At 41.8% G+C, this 25260-nt stretch overlaps 1 protein-coding gene and 1 long non-coding RNA gene across 4 annotated transcripts; both read right to left on the bottom strand.

Annotated features, from left to right (window-relative positions):
- Positions 1-1872: 1872 nt before the first annotated feature.
- Positions 1873-19520, bottom strand: DENND6A (DENN domain containing 6A). 2 transcript variants are annotated; one of them, XM_080350181.1, is made up of 21 exons: positions 19269-19520; positions 17426-17464; positions 17290-17332; positions 15596-15634; positions 15024-15136; positions 13958-14038; positions 13480-13585; positions 13069-13148; positions 11513-11575; positions 10810-10865; positions 10354-10476; positions 10087-10182; positions 8556-8650; positions 7880-7945; positions 7721-7785; positions 6999-7088; positions 6115-6168; positions 5924-6033; positions 5244-5346; positions 3719-3793; positions 1873-3228 (listed from the first exon to the last, which is right to left on the bottom strand). In XM_080350181.1, the coding sequence occupies exons 1-21, from the start codon at positions 19449-19451 to the stop codon at positions 3097-3099; spliced, it is 1812 nt and encodes a 603-aa protein (XP_080206307.1). In that variant the 5' UTR covers positions 19452-19520; the 3' UTR covers positions 1873-3096. The 2 variants fall into 2 exon arrangements, with proteins under 2 accessions (XP_080206307.1, XP_080206308.1); XM_080350182.1 differs by lacking the exon at positions 15596-15634.
- A 566-nt stretch (positions 19521-20086) lies between these two features.
- LOC308043862 lies at positions 20087-25222 on the bottom strand. Of its 2 annotated transcripts, none has more exons than XR_013922543.1 (3): positions 25144-25222; positions 22973-23095; positions 20087-20740 (listed from the first exon to the last, which is right to left on the bottom strand). It is a non-coding gene; the product is annotated as an uncharacterized lncRNA (long non-coding RNA). The 2 variants fall into 2 exon arrangements; XR_013922544.1 differs by lacking the exon at positions 25144-25222 and adding an exon at positions 24459-24884.
- Between the last annotated feature and the right edge of the window lie 38 nt (positions 25223-25260).

Raw genomic sequence — 25260 nt, 5'->3', positions numbered from 1 at the left:
CTCACCGAGGCCCGAAGGACGCTTGAGAACAAGACAGAGAAATGGAGGGTTCAGGACGAAACAAATACCAAGTAGCAACAGAGCCAGGTCATTCAAAAACCAAACCCAACCACACGAAACTCTGTCCCTGAGCGCTGATGGCTGCTGGATCTGTTTAACGCTGTTTCTATGACCTGGACGCTCCACAGAGTCCCAGGGCTGCACCATGGAGACCAAACCCGGGATCAGCAGATACAGGGAAGTAACCCAGGAATAAAACCAGAAGAATCTGCGGTTCATTAGAAACATGCCATTTTTTGAGAGACGTGTTTGATTTCACAACTACCTGGAACAGCTTCTTTCACAGCTACTGCAAAAATCCCATAGCAGGGTAATAATTAAATTTGGGGCAAGGCAAGAGGAGCTGCATTGAACACCGAAGCGGCTGAGCTCTCCGGCCCAAGGACCCCCTGGCTCAACCAGAAGCCCTCACATTTTCAAGGGAGGCATCGGCCGCCTGCTTGAGCCCGTCTTACCTTCTGATCACCCAAATGGGGCCTCATGTCTTCAGCTTTTCTTTACTGAACAGCTCATTTCTAGGACCCTTTCAATCATCCAGGTATTCTCTCCATCACTTCGGGACTTTTTCCCACCCTGGTCCAAACAACGTGTGTGTACATACATATATATATATATTTCGTATTTTTTTTTAAGTTAGATGAAGACTGAGACAAAGTTACTGAAAGCAGTAGTGTTCTTGCACTGCCCTTTAGCTGTCAAGCCTCAGATGAATGAGGGTTAGTACAAGCTCTTGATCTATAGTTTAAGCGCATTGAGTTAAAAAATGAAACTAAAACTAAAAAAATGGGGGAAAATTCCAGCTCACCAAGCTGGCAACTGCCTCCTGCAGCTGATGCAACTCCTCTGCTGCAGCACTACAGCTGAGGCACCCCTAGTCCAAATCTGCACACTCAGTGTAACGACACTGCAGGGAGCGGGACGAGCAGAACCCTGCCCTGAGGACACGCTGCTCTGTGTCACTGTCCCCATTCTGCCCAGATCTGTAGGTGTAGGTGAAGGTCCTTTTGAACCATTACTAAAAGCATTACAAGTCACTGAAGACAGCAAACAACTCTACAGCTTTTTTGCCTTTCTTTTGAACAAGATTCTAATTCTGTTTAGGCATCTTGTTTTTCAGGGATTTAAACTAAACCCAGCTCCATTAAATAAACCCGAGCTGAGCTCAGCTTGCAGGCTGCTTCCCACCGCTATGTTTCTTTGGGGCCTTTGGGAGCAGATGGAACACCGGACACATTTTGCTCAGAAGCAAGAGAGTGGGGGAAACACAGACACAAATCACACCCATCATCCGATACAAATAACTTCCAAATACAAAAATAAAAATCAAACCGTTTATTTTCTTTTACAAAAATACATATTTGCAGTCATGTGATAGTTATTGTAGTTGTTACCAGTTTACATGGTTCCAAGAAACTACACAGTGCTCCAGGTTAAATATTTAAGATAATTTACTATAAGAATGGCCACTTATTAATGTCTGGATTAGAAATGCTATCTGTCAGGGTGTGCAAAAGAATTTGCAAGTTAGAAATTAATGCTGAAGTGGTGTAGTTTGCGTAACATAATAGATACATTAAACGTTTGGTCATGAGTAATTGCATACAAACCATCACAGTATTAAAATACATATTTTCTTAAAAATACCGTTCTGACACTTTATATCTAAATAAGACGATTTTAGAAAGAGGGTATGAAATATTTATCATACAAAAGCATATTCTTAGAGCGGGATTATGTCATAAGTTTTAAAAAATTCTATCCAAGCACTTAAAAGCAGAATTTTTTTATAACCGTGATCCGCTTGTCATGTAGAAGTGTAGGCGGTGTGTACACCATAGCAGTCCCTTTATTCTACTTGAAACTGGTCGCAGAACAACACTGCATGTGGAGCAGCTGAGTTCTTATTAATATATACCACTGAAACTTGTTCAAGAAGATAAACGACACATTCTTCTTGCTTAAATTACTCTCTGCACCTCTGAGAATATGCATATACTGAGAATAACTTCATGCTACAATCTTTTCTTGCAACAGTTTGACCTTTCCAGAGGCTTTTTTCCAGCGGAAGGCAGCACCTTCTCCCTCCAGCCCCATCAGCTCCTCCAACACCCTACTGGCGTAAGTCAAAAAGAATTGCGAACAGGAGCTGGCCGCTACGAGCTCCCACTGAAACAGATGGTTTATCAGCTACTTCTACTGAATCACTGATTTTAAAAGCCATACTAGAACACCACTGTGCGTGTTTCCTGTGATGAATACTGCATACTTACATTTACACTACTGATCCGCTTTAAATCCCGAATGTCAGCAGTTTAAACCCACCGATTAGTACACAAGTACTTTATATTTAAGGCATGTGGAGTGAGAGCACCCTAATCAACTGACATTGAACGGAGGAGACTTCAGGAAATTTTTGTCAGCTGCCTTCTCTTCTTTAAAGATGCTAAATGAACGTGGGTTTGGAAGATGGTAAGAAGGCAGAAGGAAGAAAGTTAAGAACCGATCTGATTATTTCAGCTGTCCCTGAAACAGTTTTTTGGAAGCAATGATTTACCAGTAAAATACCTCGACTCTAATGTATTCTGACCAAGTCACATAAAATGCCAGTTGGGTCTATCACTAGACGAAAACTAAAAGAAAAACCAAAATAAAGCAATCAGATACTCCATGGCCAGGCCAGTACTGATCAATATTGCTACCCCTGAGTTATCAGGACTGAGAACAGCAGCACCAATTGGGAAATTCTGCAATGCCAGCACTGCACCGTGGTCCTACACTGTGGTACAGCTTCACTGCCCACAGGTTTTTCTTTAAGAGCACTTATTTCCAACATGATTAGACACAGGAATTCCTTTAGTTGCATTGGTATTTCAGTGGAAAAAACAGTGAAAATAGTATAGCGGGCTATACTATTGTGACAGTCCACCTGTAGTGTTAATATACAATGCCAAGCTGTGTTCTGAAGCTGGTATAACCACTGTCTTCCGTGAAACGGTATTTACCTTTTGTTCTCTACACAAAAATGCCCAGCAGAAATCACGTTGTGCCAGTTTTGAGCAAGATGTCCTGTAAGTCATCGGGAAGTGCCAGTATGATATCATTGATGTGCGCCCGCAGCTTCGTCAGGGTGTCGGTTTTCACGGGAAGCTGTTCTCTGTCAGCCTGCAACTGCAAACGTACAATACAACACGAGTCCTGCTAAACACAAGTTTACCTTATGACACACCAAAGCGACATGTTAGCGAATCTGGAAAATTAATGTCTTATTTGTCAACTGACTAGGAGTTTGGACAACAGCCGTTTTCCTCAACAACCGCACAACAGCATGACCTAACACTGCTTTGGGCTTTCAGTAATCACAAGAGCATTTGTTGTTCTGCTCCTGGGAGGATCCAGCGTTGCTCCCACTCGGATCAGTCACAAAGTTTCCACTAGTTTTAAAGAGCAAGGTCAGGGCAATGCTTCCACCATGGCTGGAGCAGCTCGCTAACCCTTCCCGCACAGCTGAATGAACTGGTTTTGTTTTCAAAACCTGACTGACTGCATCCTTGAGCTACCTACACCATAAAGAATATTTTCATTTAAGTACCTGTAAACACGACTATATAATACTCTTCTAGTTAAGCAAATCTGAGGCACATACAACACAGTTACTTACTAGTTTGTTCTTCAACTTTAAGACGAGATCCACCGTTTCTACTTCGCTATGCTTCTGACTCCAGAACACCAAGTTCTAAAAGAATAAAAATGAAGCACTGAAATATTTATGGTAACATATATAATTTTCAGAAGTATTATTGATTTACACCTACTGTTCACAACGGGTCTCCTCCTTTTCCTTATTCTCATGCCATTTACTAAACTCATTCGCTTACGTACTGTCTCTACTGTGAACTGCAAAATCTACTTTATTTGCATGTTTGCCCAGGATTTAGCAAAACAGGAGACCAGAACGCAAACACAATACAAGCAAATAAAGAGAAATCGTGCCAAACTGGCTTTGTTTCAAAAGCAGCATCTACAATGCAAAAAGGCAGCCAGTGTTCAGCAGGTCAGATCTGCCAGCACAATGAAATATTAAAATAGTGCCAGGCAGCACTTCTTGTTTCTGGAGCACTGAAGGAGACCCTGGAGTCGATAACTAGTCAAATCAACTCATTATGTGCATTTTCTTATGCAACTTCTCTTCCCCTACCCCTTTACTGTTCATCTAATTAAAGACATTCGCTCATGTACATAAAGATGTTAACACTTGGATCAACAGAAAAAGCTAATAAGGAGCAGAGCCAGTAATAAATCTGTGAGACAATCCCTTTTCTCTACCATAACTTAATGTCAAATACAGTCCAATAGATTCTACGCGATGTAACTGACCTGGCTATTCTATTGCCCTGCAAATTCCTGCGCTGCTCTATTTGAACAACCTGTTTGGGTTCCTACAACGTACTGCTTGGGACTGACAGGGGTAAATCCATGGCTTTTTAAAAGGAACTGCTGCAAGCTGTTTCTTTTAAAGCTCTGGTGTTGACTTATTCTTTGTTCTTCCTGTTCCCTCTTCAGCTGTACAATCTCTTCCCCTCTTGCAACACCTTGCTTTATCAGCTGTTCCAACTCAAATTATACCAATATCCGCTTCAGCTTCTTAAGTATAGATCTTACAACGTAAGATCATTTCTGTGGCATTTTGTTATCAGATTTCACCTCTCCCATTGCTCCAGACCAGTTGTAGGCTTATTTACTATCTGCAGCTAACGAGCTGCTCATTTCCTACGGTCCTGAGTTTGTACCTTCAAAGCTACAAACCATATCACAACTAAAAATGTGCTGGAACACCACAGAAGGAAGCCAAATGAAATAACATTACCAAATAAGAGGAAAAACCACTTTATCGGGGGGGGAATTAAATTTCAAAAAGCACAACAAAATAAAAAAAGGACTAATGAAACATTTTTAAAAATGATGACAGTTGCTATAAAAGAGGGAACTGTACTTCATATTGTTCTCTTCTGCTATGTTAGTTTTAGCTTGTACTTGGTTAACAAATCCATGTTTTGCTAGATCAGACTTGACATAATTGGTTGAACCTAAAATTCTGACGATGAAAACCACAGGAGGAAAACTGACCTGAGGGAGAAGATGGTTTTATTCACCAGATGATAATCATAAGCACGCGTTTTTCTAACCTCATTACAGAGCGCTTCCAAATGAAGGGCCTCCAACTTCTGCGTCATTTCTTTCTGCCGGCTCCTAAACCAACCATCGAAGTTGGGCGATTTCAGAAAGTGCCTGGCAAAACACCACAGCAAAACCCATTTTAATTCCAACTTTGGTAACTCCATTTTCCACGGCATCAAATGTAAAGTAATTATGTTTGATGTTCGAGAAGATATTAGGACCCTTCCTCTGTTGACTTTAAAAAAAAATGTAATATTCTGAAGTGAAGCATAACAGGTGCTTCTATTAACAAGACAAGGATTGAGAAAACAGCATAAGAGTCCAAAAGACAATAAAGATTAAGATTTTTGTTAGGTAAAAAACAAGGCTCAATTTGAAATATCCTCATTTTTATCTTTGTGTTTGGAAAGAGGAATCAAGTTAGAACCGAAAGTAAAACCAGAAATACTAGTGGTGTATACAGAGATCTGTGCTGGTAGTCGTATCTTATGAAAACCATTAACAGCTCACAGAGAACAGTTTTGAGTGCGTAAAGCATACTAAGCACTATCAACGCCTATTAGAGCGTATATTCTAAACGTATGTCTTACTCAAATCAATAGTAAGTTTGATCAGGAAAGGAGCATTTGGATTACTGATTTGTCTTCAAGGACATAAGTTAGTTTTTTATGCTGGTGAAAGCAATGACCTGTAAAGTCCTATCCAGTCTCCTTTTAAACCCGATGTGAGCTGCGGTCCTGCTTTTTCCAGTGTCTTCATGAAGTCCTCTTGGCTGAACTGCCTCAGCTGGGGGGGGCTCTGGGAGACGAAAATAATCATTAGCATACCATAACTTCTCTAATCACCAGTTTCCACCTAATTAAAACTCTATTTCCTAACCTTCCATGGTGATATGCATTTTTGCAAAGGCATTAGGCTTGCCACATACCGCTCCTAGAGAAAGGGAAAAAAAAAGAGTTGATTACATAACTGGTATTAAAGATACACAATCCACGTATATGTTTACTTATCACTTGTGACCACAGCTTTTTCTCTTCTGTTGGTACAGGGTGGGGTCACACATATTCACCAAATGACACCACTAGAAGGAGCTTATTTAATACCATTTGTGTTTCCCAACTACAGAACTTTACATCAGCAAGATTCAAGGAGGACATGAGGGGAGTGGGACGGGAAGCAAATGTATACATGGAATATATATATCTCCTGAATCCCAGCCACTAGTAAATAACCTCTCTTTGGTGACAGCCCACAGGGAGGGGTTTTAGAGTCACCCTACATGTCCACCCTGCCACAAAACAATGGGAGAGAAGGAAAATTTTAAGGGAAAACTCCTGTAATCATTAACACCCAAGGACAAACACGTGTCTAGGGATGTCCCAGTTCCTGCAGACAGAAACCGGACCTGGTCACGCATGCTCTAAAATGATGAAAAGCTCATGGCATCCACAAAAAGTAATTCAAGGAGTATTCTGCTGCTCAGGCTCGTTCCTCCCCAGGTGCAGGACTCAGCACTTTTGTCAAGGTCCCTCCAAACAGCAGCACGACCCCCCAGTTTTGTACCATCACTAAATCTGCTCAGGGTCCACTCTGCCTCATCAGCCACATCACTAATGAAGATGTTGAACAGCACTACACTCAGCGCTGACACCAGGGTCAGACTGTTAGTTACTGGATAGTTACTGCACTTCTTTGGTCCGGCTAATGCCAAAAAAGCTATTGCACATCACATATGTAAAAGATCCAGTAGAAAAAGCACTCACTAATGGAATAATGAAACTTTCTGTCAATTCCAAAAAGTACCGTCGAAGAATCGCGCTCTGTGCTTCTGTAGGACGCTTCTGTTGGACACCCTTAGAAAAAGAAATAAACCATCACCGTAGGTCTGCTACCCCAAAATATTTAAGCAGTTGTCAGGGTTTTTTAAGAACATTTATTCCAGCGTTTCTGTATTCATTTGCCATACGCTTACACACAGCACCCCCTGTCCTGAACCACGAAAGGAAAGCAAGAGTATCAAGTCCTCTTGCACAGATACTCATCCCTTGAATTGCTGATTTTTAAAATTTTCATGTAAAGAAATGCATGGAAAGACAAATTTCTATAAAGAAACTTGTGCAAATCAGTTAAAAGTTTGGAAGTTCTGTTTCTTACACAGCTCGTGCATGAGATTTCTAGACCAAAGAGACTGGAGGGGGATGGCAGAGGGTGGAAAACCCAGAACAGATGAACTGATTGATCACTTTGATTCTCTAAATTATGCTGCTACCTTCTTGAGTTCTGGCAATCCTGGTGCTATCAAAACTGCGAACAAGGCAGCAGCCCTTCTACAGCGAGGGTGCACCCCTGTCTGTTCGCTTCAGAACTGGGGCAGAGGAACTGGAATCCAGTTTAATTCCAGTTATGCAGACAGAGCTCAGCCGCAAATGAAAAGACTGTACAGCAGTACACACCATTTCCTTTAAGAAGAGGTTTGCAGCGTTACCTTCTGTAACTGTTTGACGATCTCTTCATCTTTGTTCAAGTATGGCTTGTAAGATGTGTAAACGCCTAATGAAAAAAAGCAGCACATAGCCAAAAGAAAAATGGGGTATGCTTTCTAAAACTGAAATACTGGGAGTTTAACTCTGAAGCAGCTTATTACCAGGTTTGGAGTCCAAAGTTTTTAGGTTCTTCAGTTTTTTCACTTTCACCTGCTTTGGAACTTCACCTGCCAAGACATTTAAAGCCACCTTTGAAATCTCCTTCTCTACGACTGGATAGCACAGCTCATGTGCTACTACACATCGCACTGATCTTTAGAAACAGATACTTGCATTCAGAAGAACATTTAATACTGTCAGAAGCATCAGAAACACCAACAAGCATCCAGTACATATCCAGAAACATCCAGTAAATGTGTGAATAACAACATACAGGCTTTTCACTTTATAGGAGGGGTTCCTTGTTAAAAAGAAAAACAAACAAACCCCTCAACCAAACAGAAAACCACAAAACAACAAAACCACCATCACCAAAAGGAGTCAAAGCAGCCAAAGAAAAATACTGACTCCTGAGCACTGAATGACCACGTCATTAATTTCAAATGTTACTGCATCTTCCTTTATTCCCCTTAAGGTAAACGCTTTCAGGAACAAATCCTTAGTATCTCGTCAAAAATAAAAGCTGTATACAATAAATAGCCATGGATTAAGTGTCAAAAAAATGGATTCCGTTAGTATTAAACTAAATTAACTGAACTACATTACAGACATTTGTAAATAAATAAGCTCAGAGTTCGATCTTGTCACACAGGGTTGTAGAAGGGATTTGTACTTTACCTGGCAGTTTAATATCTCCAATTCGGATAATGTGAGGCCAGTGCTGAAGTGTTTTAGCAAAAAAAGGATTCGTCACCCCCAGAATGACAGATGGTCTAGAAAAATAATGACAATAATTAAAATATGACAGTAAGAGCTTCCGTCTTAATAAATACAAAAGGTCAACTTCAATTCTTAACTTGGAATTACCTTCCCTTTGTATTTAAGAGTTACATTTTAAGTTGCACTTAAGAGCACAGTATGTTTATCAAAATCTGTAAGTTTTAGAAAATATAATAGCAAGCCAGATGTATCTTACAGCCCAAACAGGAGTGGAGAATGAAGGTGACACCTGCTCAGCCTGTTGGCTAAATTCTGCCTGTTTGTGGTAATGAGAACAGGGTATTACCACCAGGAATCTTCCCTCACTGCTCCTGGTGATACTGCAGCAAGACCCAGTGATCTACTTGGTTTGTTTTCTATAAGAAAACCAGCGCAGTTCCAGCTCTATTTCAAATACTAACACACGTTCTGAACAACCTTGCTATTTTGCCACAGAGGAGCAGATGTAGCTTTTAAACACGGGTTACTAAAGTTCAATCAAATTCTTCCTGGAATTATTTTTAGAAACTAAATTACGTGCTGCGAAACCATTCCCATGGAATACAATCTGAAATGTAGTGCCTGTGTTTGTGTGTTTTTTCCACTGCTCCATCTCTGGCGATACTTCCGTTGAGAGGGAAAATACAGAAAGAACCCCAATGAAACAAACAACAAACCCAACGCAACCACCGCTGCCTGTTCACACATTACAACAAATTCATTGAGAATAATACAAAGGTCAGTGAATCTAACATGTGTGCTCCATTCCCAACTCAAGCTGCATTTAAATAACGTATAATAAGAAATATCAGAGGTGTACACTGTCAAAATTAGAGTAGGAATAAAAAAAATAATGAAGGAGAAGTGTGGTCTTAGAGCAGTTTCAAGTAGAACTGTTTATGTGGGCTCATGCTCTTCACAAAACAGTCTTAATTTCTGAATTATTTGCAACATTTTTCTAACAAATTTAGTGCAGTAATATTTACTCTTAACGTTATTGTCTCAACTAGGACACTGATAAGATTCATTTTATAAAACAAGTGTATGGATGTTGAATTCTAGAAGTCACTTTCTTTAGTAATTGCTTAAAAAGAAAAACAAAGAACAATTTTCCAAGGAGCTGGTGTTGCACATCCAAACTCTCTCCGAAAAACCAAACTTCTGTTACTTTCATAGTTGCTGTTTTACTTATTCTGCACACAAGTATCCTATGAAGCTGAAATGTAGTTTAATTATGACATTGTTCCATAACTTCTTTATCCTATCTAACTGGAGTGAAAACTTAAAGCAGCTGATTACTGCGCTCTGCAAGATAAATCTTATAAATAAGCAGTGTAAATGTAATTCTTTAATGACAGAAATTCAGAATACTTAAGCAGGATCTTGAAACAGATTAATGGTTACGAGTGGGTTTGAGCGACGCCTTCACAACAAAGTCTGATTTACTTACGGGGCTTGTGTGCGAGTCGTGTATTCTTTGAATTCGCTGTCATGTATGGTGAAGTATGGCCTGAAATCACTGCAGTACTTCAACGGTGAAATACAACTGCAAGGCAAACAGGGGATAAACTCGGACGTGTACAGTGCAAAATCTCACGGAAGAAACAAGCTAATCTAAAATGTGTGCTTTGTTACATTCAGATCAAATGAAGCTGCACTCAGCTGCAATCTAAAACAACCCACTTGGCCGTGGGTTGGGAAGCCCCACTACACGTACCTGACAAGCGCCAACACGGTTTCTGAAGATTCCGATGGTGATGGTGCCATCACGACGAGCGGCTCTCCCAGCAGCACCAGCTCCCAAAGCATCTGAATGTGAAAGAACACCGGACAGAAACACCTACAAACACATTGAGGTATTTTAATACACTTAACATAAGCAGAATAAAGATGTACTTGATTAAGAACTGGATAAACAGGATGTTTATTTGAAAAATAGAAAACACTCTTGTAAAATGGCACATTTAATGGCACTAATAATTTAGTGTATATATTGCAATGTCAGCCTGCATGTTGTCTGAAATGGCTTTCAGCCAGCTTTGCAGACAAAGAACTTTAAAAACAATGCCCACAAATGTTAGCTTGCAAGCTATGGAATATGTGTTATGGGATTGTCAAAAATCTTCAACTTGTGGGAATTCACAACTAGGAATAAATCAGTCCAAGCTCCTACCTGAAAAGATCTACTTCATGAACAGTCGGCAAAGCCATAGAGATCTGAGCATCTGCCTAAAAGACAGCGCAATGCTTGGTTTTTAGTCATCAGAATACCTGGGTATTAAATGAAATAGTTTCCCTTAAATGCTTACAGACAGTGGATGGTATATACCCTACGTATTTACCACTACTGCAGTATGTTCTGCATTATCTCCACAAGTGACTCTTTTTGCATGCTAAAAGCAGAGTTTTCCCCAGCACATGCCCCACTTACGGGCATGTGACTTTCAGTCCAGAAAAGATATGAAATACTGAAGCTGTTTTAACCAACAGCCACCCAGCACATCAAAGCACAGAATTTTTTTTCATATCCACCTTTTATGGCTAAAGAATTTTAATTCAGCCTTCATCCTCAAAAAAAACCCACCCCAAAACTAGTTCGGTACAGTTTCACCCATTAAAAGCATGTCCAAGTTCTGTACCTTAGTCAGCCAGCCCCTCTTCTCAAGTGCTTGGGGTCACTGGGTTAAAACACCTTTGCTGTGAAGGATCCACCTTTAGACTCCTCCACTCAAAGTCTCAAAGAGTGTGGATTTAATTACTACCCAAGTACGAGGACTTGCTACCAATCTTTTATTAAAAAGTTGACAGTAAAAGAATGAAGGCAGATATTCAGCTTTGACTTGGGGGTATATACAACACAAGTATCTCATCTCTACCTGGTGCATATTCTGGACTATTGGTGTTGTTCCAGGCTTGTCACGATACGTTGGAATCCGTAACTTTGAAAGAAAAAAAGATTTTAATTTCTTTTTCCTTATATTGAATTCATCAGAGATTTAAAATGCTGCCCTACAGACAAGATGTAACATTGCATGAGGATATACTACGGTATGACACTTAACTTACACATAGCAATGGATTCATAGCTGAAGATTACAGATCATTGCTGCAAGGATCAATGTGCGATATTATGCAGTGCCACACTGCGAACTGAATATTAGAAAATGAAAACGATATTGCAGTTTAAAAGAACTGTTGATAACACTAGCCACAACTATTACAATAATTTCAATAAAAACACCTTTAAATGTTGGAGAGAATGACCTGAAATAAGGTTATAGGGGTTTAAGGTCGTATAGAATTACTTTTAGAAAAAATCCTTTCCTAAAACATCACACATCCTGGTGGGTATGAGGCACAATCCAGATATACTGAACCATGTAAATATCTTTTTCTGGCCTCACAGTCTGCATCTCTAAGTCTTGCAGCACCACAGATTTAAACACATTGGAAGCTGGTGTGCACAAAATGATGTGATTTATATACAACTAAAACTGACTGCCCAAACAGTGTAAAAAAACAAGGTCAATACCACTGCAGACGGTAATTATGGCCTCACTCAGCTCAGGAACACAATTTCAACTCTCCTGGATGTGAATTCCTGATGAGATTAATGCAGGCAATACCCAAATGAGACATATCTGACACTCATTGCTATTGTCCATCACACAGAACACTGCTTGATGAAATTTGTGCTTTTGGAATAGCTTCAGAAGCATCTTCCTCTCCCTGGTGACGCACACATGTCTGTGTCATAAACTCCAGAGTATGTGCTGAGCGTGGAATTCCGGCTGCAACCTCTGGATCCACCAAACCCACTGAACTGCGTTTCCTCTGAAGATGCTGTGGCTCCCAGAGGCTCAGTTCTCAGCCACCGCTCAACATCTGCAGTTCCCTCCCATGCACTAGACACAACTTGTTTAACAGATTCCTCAGATATATTTCTCTTCCGCTGAAAATTATCAACAGACCAGGAAATTAATTCCTGGTGTGGGGGCCAAAAAAGATTTTTATTTGTGAAACTTCAGGAACAGGAATGATTTTAATCAATATACTTAATTTGCTTGACCGGAGCTTAATTCTCAGTATTTTGAAGTCTTCCTTAATATTTGATTTGACAAATATAAATAGCATTAAAGCCTCCTACAATGCATATTCCAGACAGGTAACATAGACGGTGCAATTAGTAGTTGCACTGAAACACCTCTTTCTAATATCTACAAGAATTACATATTAACCTCTGCACCATAAAACATCCTCCCCAGCCACAGAACCTAATGAAGATCCCCCAGACCTTCGCTCCGAGCAGAACACACATCTATTCCTGCTCTGGAGTATCACACACTGAAAACAAGGCAGAATGCGGTGGGAACCTACACGCTAAAGGGAGGAGGGGACGCCCTCAGAGATAAGTAAGTGCCGGAGTATTTACCTTCATTATAACACCCATAATAGGCAAATGCAGTATTTTCCCTGGAATCGGTGATGGCCAACGATCAACATCGCTACAAACTTCAAAGAAAAAAAAAAGTATAATTTAGAACTAGTTGATATATGTTCTAACCCAAAAATTGCCATCAGCAACTTGTTCTGAACAGCTTGTCCCGAACCACACAGCAAATGCCAAGAGGGTTTTCAGGAGGGAACTTCAACTCTCCCACAGAGGATCCAGAATTAGATTAGCTCTGTACGATGATCTATAAATCAAGCCAGTTCACTAAACTTTCAACCCCCTGCCCTACAAGAAGACAGAAATGCAAACTGGATGTGACACTGTTATTTCTCCAAAAGCAGCGTGCGATATTATAGGAGCTCTTCCAGAACAACATGAAAGTACCACTACCTGCTTCCAGGAAAGCTTCGCTTTTTTCAAAATATTCTGGTGCTATTTGCTTAAGCATGGTGCGGAAGAGATGGACGTAAGGGAGCTTGCTGATGAGGACCAGCGACTGCAATAGAGAGCAACAAAACAAAAACACAATTGGAAGAGAATCCTTTCCCCGTGTTCTGTCGCAGTTCTGCTGGTTCTCCTCAAACAAAGTCACACCTCCCTTTTCCCACCCATGTGAGCCAGCCACACATTTGACTACAGGCAAATCGAACAACTAACAGCTCCCCAGAGTTCTCAATTTGTTGTTTTTAACACAAAAAAAATATCTGTTCTGACAGTGCAGCTGGAACTTGGCATAGCTGAGACAAAATCAGACCAATTTACCATAAATAAACCATGTATTTAGTTAAGACAGGAAGATACTCTTCCTGCTCCTCTGATGCCATTGAAAAATAATTCATTAATATTTTCCTACAAGAATGGAGGTTACCTTCTGGAAATAGCCTCTTTTCAATGATTTGTCTCGAACTTGTCTGAAATACACATAGCCATAGTAATACGCTGGATCTTTCTGCAAAAGAAAGGAACAAATTCAATACAACAACCTGACAGTGCCCTTTCGGAAGCATTCAATATGCATTTTAAAAGCTTATTTCCCTGCAAGCTCCAAAGTTGCTTAGATACAATAAATTAGAAGGATGACTCTGTTTATTGCATTATTTTTTTAATAAATACTTCAAAGAGAAAACACCAGTGTGTGGAAACAGCTGTGCTTTCTAGCTTTGCTATTTTTATATCTACATTCTCCTGAGACATCATGAAAGCACAAATAGAATTAATTCACTGAGGAATAAATCAACACTCATAATTTTGTAAAGTCGCATTAAAAATATTTTAGCAGTTAAAAACCTTAAGGTCCTGACTTGCAAAGATAAAACCTAGTCTTTCAATGTATCAGTTTTACAAGAGATTCTTGGAGTATTAAGGAAGCACGTTCCCACATTTCAAAGATGAACCATCAGCTTCATCCCTCCTACCACCAGGAATTCAAGTATTTGCCACACAAACAGATCTGAGTGGGTGTGAGGATCAGACTCCCACGGGCACAGCCAAGGCCTCCACGTTCCATAAGGACACGCTGACACCAACTTTTTGGCTACCACCTCTGTCAGGAAACTGCTCCATCTTCAAAAAATGAAGGGTGGAAACAAACAGAGACATCTCAACAGTGGTCTGGCTTTTTTATAGTTATAAACCACTTTAGATTTCCAGGAAGGTAATGGGCTTTACCATTTGATCTACAGGTTTCTAGTCAGTAACAAAATAGGTCTGGTTATGCAGTCCAAACTCCATAGTAATAAAACTTAAAGAATAGTTAATGAAACTAATTATTAGTTAATTATGATGATAATGACATGTCAGAAAAAACATATGCTTTGTCTTTCAGGCCATCGACTTCAGAGATTTTGTTTTTCAAGCACTAAATTTAAGAGTGAAGACCCATAAATTAACATTCCAAAGAAGAAATTAGCTTCATTTTTCTTTTAATTTCCAACCTTTAAGTAAACGGGCAGATCTCTGTCCAGCTGGTCCAGAAAACAACACAATGAGACTTTCCTCCCAGGAGACCGTCGAAATCTAAAACAAAACTGTGTGTCCCCAAGACAACCTACACAGGGGGAAGAGACGGACAGCAGACAGAATGCTGAGTTTGTGCCTCGATCAACAACAGGACTTGTCTACAGCCAAAGAGGTTAAATAGTTTGGGTACATTTGTCTTCCACTGCTATCATGCCCTGCCATTGCAACCATTTATTAATATAGATTTATATTAAGTCCTCCAGACTTAAAAGCTCAATCCCATCTTCTCTCTCAGCTGCACAGGCTGGAGTGCTCAGAGCATTCACATCTGAGTCTCAGGAGCCCCTGGAATTGCAGCAGGAAACCCACAACACACCAAGACAAAATCAAAAGTAGCAAAATGTTATATGATGGGATAACCATCCAATTCCAACAGGTAACTGAAGTAAGCGCTTAGCAATACCGATCCAATCGTAACAAGAAAAACCACAGCAGCTGGCAAGGACACAGCACTAAATATTCACTTCAAGTTTTCATTGCTAGTTACCTTCAGCCAAATGAAAAAAAAATGCTGCTATTGTAAGAGCTATACACAGAAAAACAAAAAGTAAATTACCCTTAAGCATTAATATATTGAAATATCATTCACAATATGATGTCTTCTTATTTTACAAACTCTTCTGGTATGTAGAATTCAAGAAGATTGGTAAATGTCTATTCTTTCTTCAATTATTCATGCAGAAAAGCATGAATAAAAGCACATGAAGTGTCATGATCTGTTAGCTGGTTAAATCCATTCTCCCCCTACATTCACTGCCTCTACAAGTCCCAGAATGATACCTATTGGTAGCTGTAAAATTAAAAAGAGTTGAATTAATCTTTTGAGCCACAAAATCTGAGGAAAGACTGGCCACAAATGCAGCAGGGAGCTAATAACTTCCTTCACTGCCACACTACACACAGCTTTTCTTTTCATGTTATGGCCTCTGAATGAAAAATAAATGATGAGAGATCACATACTGATTTCTAGAATGCAGGTTTTACTCAGGTAATCCCACGACATCACTTGAAACTTCAGCCTACCAAGAACGATCAAGAACCTACTGGTTCTTAAGAGGGACATCATCAAAAGGAGAAAGGTGGGATTTGTTCCTGCTAAAAGCAGACCCTCCTTACATAAACCTATCCTCTCCACAATAACTTTTTGCTACTAACTCTTATTTGAAAACAACCAAACAAACAAAATCAGGCTTTGTTCCTAACACATTATTTTGTACCTCCAATACACCTTTCGAAGGTTGGGCAGATTTATAACCATTAACGATGAGAATAAGAAGAAGATATGGTTAACTCCTCTTCCAATTACATTAGTTTTTCCTCTATTTACATACAGGATATCAAGAACAGAGGAAATACCTTAATGACATTAAGACAAAAGGAAAAAATTAGCCGAGATACTTCATAAAATTATGCCAGAGAAAGCTCTCACACATATGAAAAGCACATATCCGCATCACCCCCACCAGAGTGGTTATTCTGCAACCAAAAGCACCAAGTAAGAGCAGTTATAGGGACAAGACTTAGTACAGTTTTTCACTTTTGTGTAATTAAGAAATAAACGTGACAGGAAGTGTTTGTACTTCTGCCATATCTTTCTGCAGGTGATCCAAGTCATCAGCCACAGGCCTCCAATTTTTCTTTGGCATCAGAACAGTAAAATGTAGTTTAAAAGAGAATTTAGTAAGCAGGACCACACACAGCACCAAATGTAAGACAGCCCAGGTTTTCCCTTCACAACTGTTCTTTCTAAATGCTTTTGAATTTAGGAGTCAGTTTCACTATGATAGATGTAGAAAACATAGATTTACTCCTGTATGAGAAGATGGTTCCATACCCCTTCCATTTGCTTCATTAAACCATTCAACTGTGCCCACACTTCTCTCTCCAGTGGTAATATTACTATCTAGTTTAAAAGCAAGATTAAGATGTTCATTTTTTACTGCAAAGTATTTTGAAACGTGTGCAAGTATGTCACCTAGAAGGTCTTGCACATTCACATTCCTCATATTTCACGTCCATAAAATAAAGAGTTCTCTGATCTTACTGCAGTACAGAGAGTTACAGCTCTATATTTAACCTTATTTGCAACTCTTATGTATTGTAATAATAAGAAATTAATGTATTTAATCTAAATTTATACTGTCCAACAACAGACAACTACAGAGTGAAGGAAGCACTTACCTGAATTAGAATCTGGAAAAGACAAATAGCAAATATTGGTTTTCTAAAGGATGGGGAAAAGAGAGAGAGACATTACACTTCCTGAAATTACGAAACCAAAACCAAATTATATACTTACACAGCAACCATGACTTACCTCTTTATCTGTGAGTTTTGAATGTGGAGGATATATTACCTACAGGAAAAAAGAATTACTTTATTTGAAAATAACCTGCGTATAAGCAGTAAGCTTGTAGTACATACTTTTATGAAACAACCTTCCAATACCTGCGCAACCTTAGGCTATTTTCAATGGCGAGCTATGTCTCTGCTTATCACAAGGTGTTAAAAATGAAGCTGCCTTTTAACAGTACAAAATTGACAGAGAAAAGACAAGACTGCAAGGCAGACACAAAGAAGTAGAATTAGTAGAGAACACTTCTTCCTACTTTCCAAACGTTTGCTCCATGTACTTTATATTTCCCCCCAGAAATAATAATCTAACTTGCTGGACGGGAAACAAAACAAAAAGGCATAATTTATAGGCGAATGAAAATTAACTTGGCAAGTGTGGTTACTGGAGGAAATATAACCTGGGTAACTTCTTGGGAACTCTTCCTCTCAAATACAGTATCGGAGCCTTCTCCTGGAATCGCAGAGTTGGGCAAGGAGCTGCCGCTTTCTGTCTAAGGAGTTTCCAAGAAGGAAATCAACCACCACCTTTTGTGTGGTGTGCAGCAACAGAACGCTTGCTTTGCATTTCCTCCTCTTTTAATATTCTGTACTGCTAAGTAATCTAGTTGTTAGGGTTCCAATTGAAACTAAAAGATAATTATTCTTCCTGCAGTAACATAGCTAACTCAGGCCCTAGTTATGGAGGCATTTTCAATTTCATTTCATGTATCCACTCAACTATTATAACACTAATGGGACCATTAACAGGGTTGTTTGCAGACAGAACAGAGGCTACTCTGTGCTTCCTTCAGCCAGGGAGCACATTACATGCTAAAGTCACAGGTTATAAAGAAATTCTTGTCTTTGTTGCTAACAACACCTTGTAACATCGAGCAAACAGAACTTTGATAATTAGCACAGTTTGCTGGTTTCTTATTTGCATTTCTGCTCCAGCCAACAGTGCCTATCAATTATGTATTTTAAATACTGCAATCCCTAGTTTAGTGGAAATAGAGGCGAATCTGCCACACACTGATGCTAACACCACTTTAAGAAAAAAAGCCACTTTCCCCTGCACACCAACTGCCCGCTGCACGGTCATAGGGTGAATATGGTGAAACAGGATGTGAAACTGATCCAATTGATAATTGTTCTTTCTAGTTGATTTTTCAGCCCCGTGGGGTCCCCAGTGCAGCCCCGGTGCCGTTTCACAGCTGAGTTAAACACCTGCCGCTCGGGCAGCGTCCCCAGCGCATCCCCACAGACCCACACGCACCTGATGGCGCAAGGAAAATGTTTCAGGCGTTTAGAGAATGTATTTGCATTACCTGAGCGATCTGGAGAACACTGTTAATTACAAAGACTCCTTGCATTCACACTACTATTATAGTCTGAAGATCGTTAACGTGCAGATGTCACGGAAATGAGCGCTATTTGGATATAAAGCAAGCTGGCGATGTATTTCGTACAAACCTTGGCACGAGATGAAAACCGTTCACAGGGACACACTGAGGTGACAACTCACATAATGTAGTTATTGGGAATAGCTCAGCTCACGCTCGGTGACAGCGGGGCTGGCGGAGGGTTCACCGGCACCCACAGACACGGAGGCGCTCGCTCCCTCCCGCGCTGCCCGTCACGCTCCCCGCCCTCACAGCGCCCGGGGTTTGGCACAATCCCGTTCCCCTCACACCGCCCCGCTGTGCAACACCGGCACCAGAGGAAGTGCCCGATTCCGGCGGGGCCCTGCCGCAGAGCCGCCCGCTCCCTCAGGGAATCGCGCCCGCAAGCGCACCAGGCGTGCGCGCCGCCGCCGCCACACGCACCTCCACGGCCTGGCCCAGCTCCAGGTCGAAGCCCACCACACACACGCAGTGCAGCCAGGCCGAGAAACGGTCCCAGGGCAGCAGCGACAGGCACCGCTCCGGATCATCCGGCTCCGCCAGCGCCGCCGCCGCGTCCTCCCCGGCCTCCACAGCTCCGCCCGGGCTCCGCTCCCGCAGCGACATGGCGCTGCCGGCCCCGCACCGCCCGGCCCGGCCCCGCCGCGCCGGCTCCGGCCTCGGCCCCGCCGCGGGGAGTCACGTGACCGCCGGCGCGCCGCCTCCTCCGCGCTCCCTCGGGGCCGGGATCCGCCTGCACCGGGACAGTCCAAGCGGGCACCGGAGGGGGCGACCCGAGCCGGAGAGTCCAAACCATTACCGGGGGGGGGGGGAAGAGGCTGGCGCGGAGCTCTCCCCGCTGCGGGGCAGGCAGCGCCCCCCCGCGGCCCGCAGGGGAACGGGCGGGCGGGCCGCGCTCGGAGCGCCCCCCACGCTCAAGAACCGCGTGTGCGCGCCAGAACCGCGTGTGCGCGCCAGAACCGCGTGTGCGCGCAGCGCGTCCGAGCTCCCAACAAGCAACGAGCTTGCGCAGCTTGGTTGAGCGGCCGCCGGTAAATATTCACCGCGTTCCTTCCCCGCTTGGCAGCATCTGGAGAAGGTTATCGCTAGGTAATTAACAGGGCTATCTATTAATATATCACATCCTACACAAAACTGAGCGTCAGTCAGGAGTCAGATGGAAACACCCCACAGGCAGCTGGCTGGACAACTTTACACTGCACAGGGAATTGGAATAATACAAGCAAAAGCATCCAAATCTCTGAAAACATCCTAGGGCCTCAGCCAAAAGCCAAGCTCTTTATTTAATAATGCAAGAGCCTTCAAATATTGTTTTAGCACAGTCAAGGTCCCATTTATATTTCAGTAGGAAACATTTGGTGGAGTTGAAAGGGCTAAATAGCTACTTTATTAAACAAAAAAATTGCCACCTCCTCCCCCCACAACCTGGAATTCTTATAATTTATTCACACCAGTTTCAAGGGCAGCAGATACAGGCTGAAATGAAATTGCAAATATTAAAACCAAGATGCAACGTCTATGCATATTTAATAGAAAATTTACAACTCTTTAGATGCACTGCTTCCCTAAGACCCATTAACAACATTTATGTGTCAAAACCAAACTGCCAGAAATTAAAGTGTGCTTTGATCCTTACAGTGAATTCCTAGACAAAGGAGGAACAAACATCCAACAGACAAAATTACAGTACACACAATTATCATTGTAGTAATATAAGATATAGCAGCCCTCGGTTATCATAACCCACTGGTGGCAAAGTGCATTTTAGATATAAACTCAGATACGTAGGGAGGAACGCAGCACAACGGGAGCAGCGGCACTGCGAGGCTCCTGCTGGTGATTCGGGTATTTTGCCCTGTGAGACTCAAACTTTTCCAATCATGAACTCCTGAGTTCTGTAAAAGATCCAAAATAAGACACGACTACGACTTGGCTTCATTAGGTTAAACTCAGAGCAGTGTTTCTGCAGTGGTATTTAATTTGCTGTTTCCATTTAAGAACTGAAACAGGGCCTGGCCAAAAGCTTTTATCACTTGGTTTAACAAAAGGGATCATCACATGGCTTCTTAGCAGCCTTTCCTTGTTTATATTTTTATACTTTCCCTTGTTTACATTCTTGCTATCACAATGTTAGCTATTACTGTCATGCATTCCCTTCTAGTTTTTGCTGGCCTCTATTTGTAAGTTTTCGTGTGACTAAAAAGTATAAATATATAGAAGTAAAACAAGAACAATAAAGCACTTAGTAAGACTGATATGCTCTGCTCATTTTGTTAAACAAACAATAACTTAATACCACTTGATGCTTAACAGAATCTTTTGGCAGGATAAAGTTTAGAGAACAGAGACACTGGAGATTTTCCTCATTACTGGGGAACACTCATTCAGGAAGATTTTCACCTAGGCATTCAAATACATTTTGGTAAAATGTAATGATCTTCCTTGGCTGAGAAAGGATGTCAGTTGTTTAAGAAAAAGGTTTTCCATGTATTTTAAGTACTGTAATGTTTAGAATAACCAAGACTGTTTGCTTTCTCCTTCAAGAAGCATATCAGGACAAAATATAGACTTGGAAATTGGGAATCTATTAACTGAGAATGCTTTACTACGAATTGCAATACAGGCTCAGGAATAATAGGGCTTTGTATATGGAATTTGCCCTTACAAAGCTCTATGAACTCTGTCTTATTTTGCAGAAAGACAGCAATCTGTTCATACAAATACGCAGCAGGGTTTGGATGCGAGTATCTTCCAGAAAAAGCATCCCCTGTGACGTCAGTTGCTAGAATAAAAATAAGTATAGGCCTATGCGAGACAGCCAGATTCTAAAGAGCCCAAACGTTCAGCATTCGAGCCTATCTTGCTTTCTTTCAGCCCCTATCTCTCTCCTCCAGCCGCTATCTCTGCTGCTCCATCCCGCCTCTCTCAGCGGGATGTTTTCTATCAGGTAGCAGCAAATGTTGTGTTGGCTGCTGGTTGGCCAATTTCCATCAGCTTCAGTAGGGAGCGACTGTGCAGACTGTTCACAACCACTGAATAACACCAAAGAATTGGATAAATACCTTCTGCTCATCTCACCTTCCTCCTTTTACTCCCTGCCTCGAGAGTTCAATTTAAAGCAATACTTTATTTGTATCTGAAAATTAGACCTGATCTAATAAATACAGTTATTTAAAACAAACACACAAAACCCAGAAATGCCGTATTTATTTTATAACACTTTTCCTTATTTTTCAAACAGCCACAGAAAACATCAAACATTTCAAAAAGTCAAACTCATATTAACAGAAAAGCAACTAGGAGCTGGTTACATTATGACTATGTTCTACTAAAATGATAAAGCACGGAAAGTGCCAGATATACCAATTTACCTAATTTCATTAGAAATTCAGAAACACTGTATGTAAAATTAGTTACATATTAGTATACTACTGTACTAATAGTATGCATGATATATTATACTTATGTCCAGCTTTCTTCTTCCCTGTTTATTCTGTTTCAATATCAGTTTGCATCTTCATTTTTATACTAGAAACTGAAGTTCTGCTATAAAGTGTGCCTCATTCATTCCAAATATAAGTGTCTCTTTGAACTGGGATCTCTCAGTAAGCAACTGGTTCACCACACCTCCCCACTGATAATCTCAATCTGATGTATATTAATGTTTTGGTAGCCCTTTAGATATTACTGCACAATACTCAGAAACGTGGCACTGAGTTGCCTATAACAATGCTCAGTATCTTTCTTCTTTAGTGAGTGACAGCTAACTCAGAAATCACAACAGGCTTCCTTCAGCAAAAGATCTTATTTCTCACCAAGTCATTAAGACTGAAGAATTTTTCCTGCACTTTTGACACACTTGAGCCAAAATCCAGATGTTTGGCAGTTATGCACAGAAACTACTCCTGCTGCACTTTGTCATCCTGAAACAGACACCAGCTCTTAAGGGGACAAATGTGACAGTCACCTCTCTCCCATTTCCCTTACCCAAGATGGCTATGGAGTGGCTGGTTCTGCCCTCAGCTATGATGGCTATAACAACATTTTTACAACTCCCTGCCTGGAAAAAGGATGGCTACCAAAGAGGCATCTCGCTGCCCTTATCTAACACGGCTACCAAAACTCACCGCCTCTGGGGCGTGTGGCAAACAGCGGTTCGCAGAAACGAAGCATGAGCGGACGTGTCCTCCTTGGTCCAGCTGAGCATCCCGTTCTGCTCCCTCTTCATCCACTTGTTGCTTTCCACAGTTCTAAAAAGGACACTTCCTGGTGAGCATCAGACACCTCATAAAATACCCATGCAATAATTGTATCCTCATTTCAGAATGCAACTGTTTTCTCTATCATTAACTTATTCTATGAATCTGCACCTGATAGCTTTTGAAATCATGAGGCTATTTGAAACAGGAGTTAAAAAGCCTGGGAGATAACTAACCGCACGTCACTTCTCTGCACGCTGGCACTCCTGCAGAGAAGGCGGGCTCAAATTAATGCCCTCCCTGAAAATTTGGTAGAAATCTGTTGTCATACGAGCCATTTGGCAGTACCAAGAAGTATTAATTAGCAAGGCAGCTGGCACATACCATTGCTTCCCCGTGGGACTGTCAAAATGGGATTTCTCCAGGGATGGAAAAGGGTTTAGGATCCCATACTATGGCAGCGGCTCATGGTTTACAGGACACAGAGAGTATTATCTCGTTCTATTGGTCGCAGTAGAACAAACATACTGTCCAGACAATACAGTATGAAATTCGTTTGAATCACATTATCTAAGACTTAAAAATACTTAGAGAACATCAGAAAAAAATATATCCACCACTTAGTTTATCTTTTTTTACTTGACTCTCTTCGGTGGTAATGGTTCTTCTATAGGTGGTGATGGCTCTTCTTCACCTTTAATTTTACTTTCAGACTTTCTCCATTAAACATGCATACAAAAATATTAAAAATGCTCCCATAAACATTCCTTTCATTCCAATGTCTGCAGTACTCTTTTGTTCACACTTTTTACGCTTTTTGCAATTCCAAAGAGTTCTCAATTATTTCTACTTTCGCAACTCTCTCCTGATGGACTTAAATTTATGCCCCATTTTCTCCATCCTCTTTTTATAGCCCTTTTCTTCCCACTTTTGATTGCGTATGGCATCTTGTGTGCTATAAGCAACAGCCACACTAAATTTCCATTTATTAAAAAACTAAGGCTATTTATCACAATAGTATAATCCCATAAACAAGCTGATGAAAGCCACAAAGTGGTGTGCCAGGCATTTTTTTGGTTCTCTCCTGTAAGGAGAATTGAAAATTATGGACATACAGTCCTAAAGCTTCCACCCATTAGTCTTCCTTTTTTTTGTCTCCAAAAACCAGGCTTGTGTCTCAGCTTGGAATTCATTTCTTTGCTTCCGACACAGATGTTACAGCCTGGCTTTGCTGTCTTTTTTTCACCGGATCATTGGAAAACAGAGAAAACCAGGCTGTAATGAATCACTGCCCCCAAATCACAGTGCAGTCAAAAAGAAAGGCAAAAAAGAACGAACCTAGCCCTGAGATGTTACAGTGCTGTAACTGACACCACAGCAATCACGCTTTCTCCCATACAGGGCACTGCCTCACCTCAATTGTGGCTGATTTCCCCCATATATTGCTGGCTAAACCGCCCGGCCCAGCTCCACGTCGCTCCTTCACCGCTGCCCGGCCTTTCTGGCATAGAGAACCCTCCCATATCCCTAATCCTAACACCTTGTCACAAGGTAATTATAGTGCTGGCACCACTCCAACCTCTACCTTATACCAAACAATCCCCGCTTGTTTGCTTTACAGGGAATGACAGACTTAAAAATGAATTCGGACCAGAGAGACCTGCTCAGCACCAGCCCATCGTATGACCTTGAACAAGTAACAGCCTCTCCATGGCCTCTGGAAGGCAGAAATGTGCCCGTGGGTGATGCCCCAGGACCTGCTGAGGGAAAACCTGGGCCGGTGACCCCACTGTCCCCCGACCCTCCCTGTCCCTCGCCCGCGTTCCCTTCCAGGGCCTCCCCGCTGCCAACCTGCCCCGCAGCCGGCACAACACGGACAAGGACACTGCGGCTTCCAAAACTCTCAACCTGGGACCCCAGAACACCCACAAGAGCAGGGCGAAACCCGGGGGATGTGGGGAGACCCCCCCACGAGAGCTCTGCGGATACCGCGTGACCGCGGCTTCTCCTCAGGGCTCCTTCCCTCCCGCCGCCCCCGGGGCAGCGCTGGGAACGGCGGCGGGGGGCAGAGCCGGCACCCGCCCCGGGGGCTCACTCACCTCAGAGGCTGCCCCCGCTCCCACCTGCTAACACGGCCGAGCACGCAGCGGCCCTGCACCCCTTCCCCCGCCCCGCAGGAGGCCCCTCGGACCCGCATCCCCGCCAGACCCGCACCC

Source organism: Nesoenas mayeri (assembly GCF_963082525.1).
Source record: "Nesoenas mayeri genome assembly, chromosome: 10".
In the NCBI taxonomy this organism is placed as follows: domain Eukaryota; kingdom Metazoa; phylum Chordata; class Aves; order Columbiformes; family Columbidae; genus Nesoenas; species Nesoenas mayeri.
Note: the sequence above shows the minus strand (reverse complement) of the source record. Positions and strands in the feature narration are given on the sequence as shown.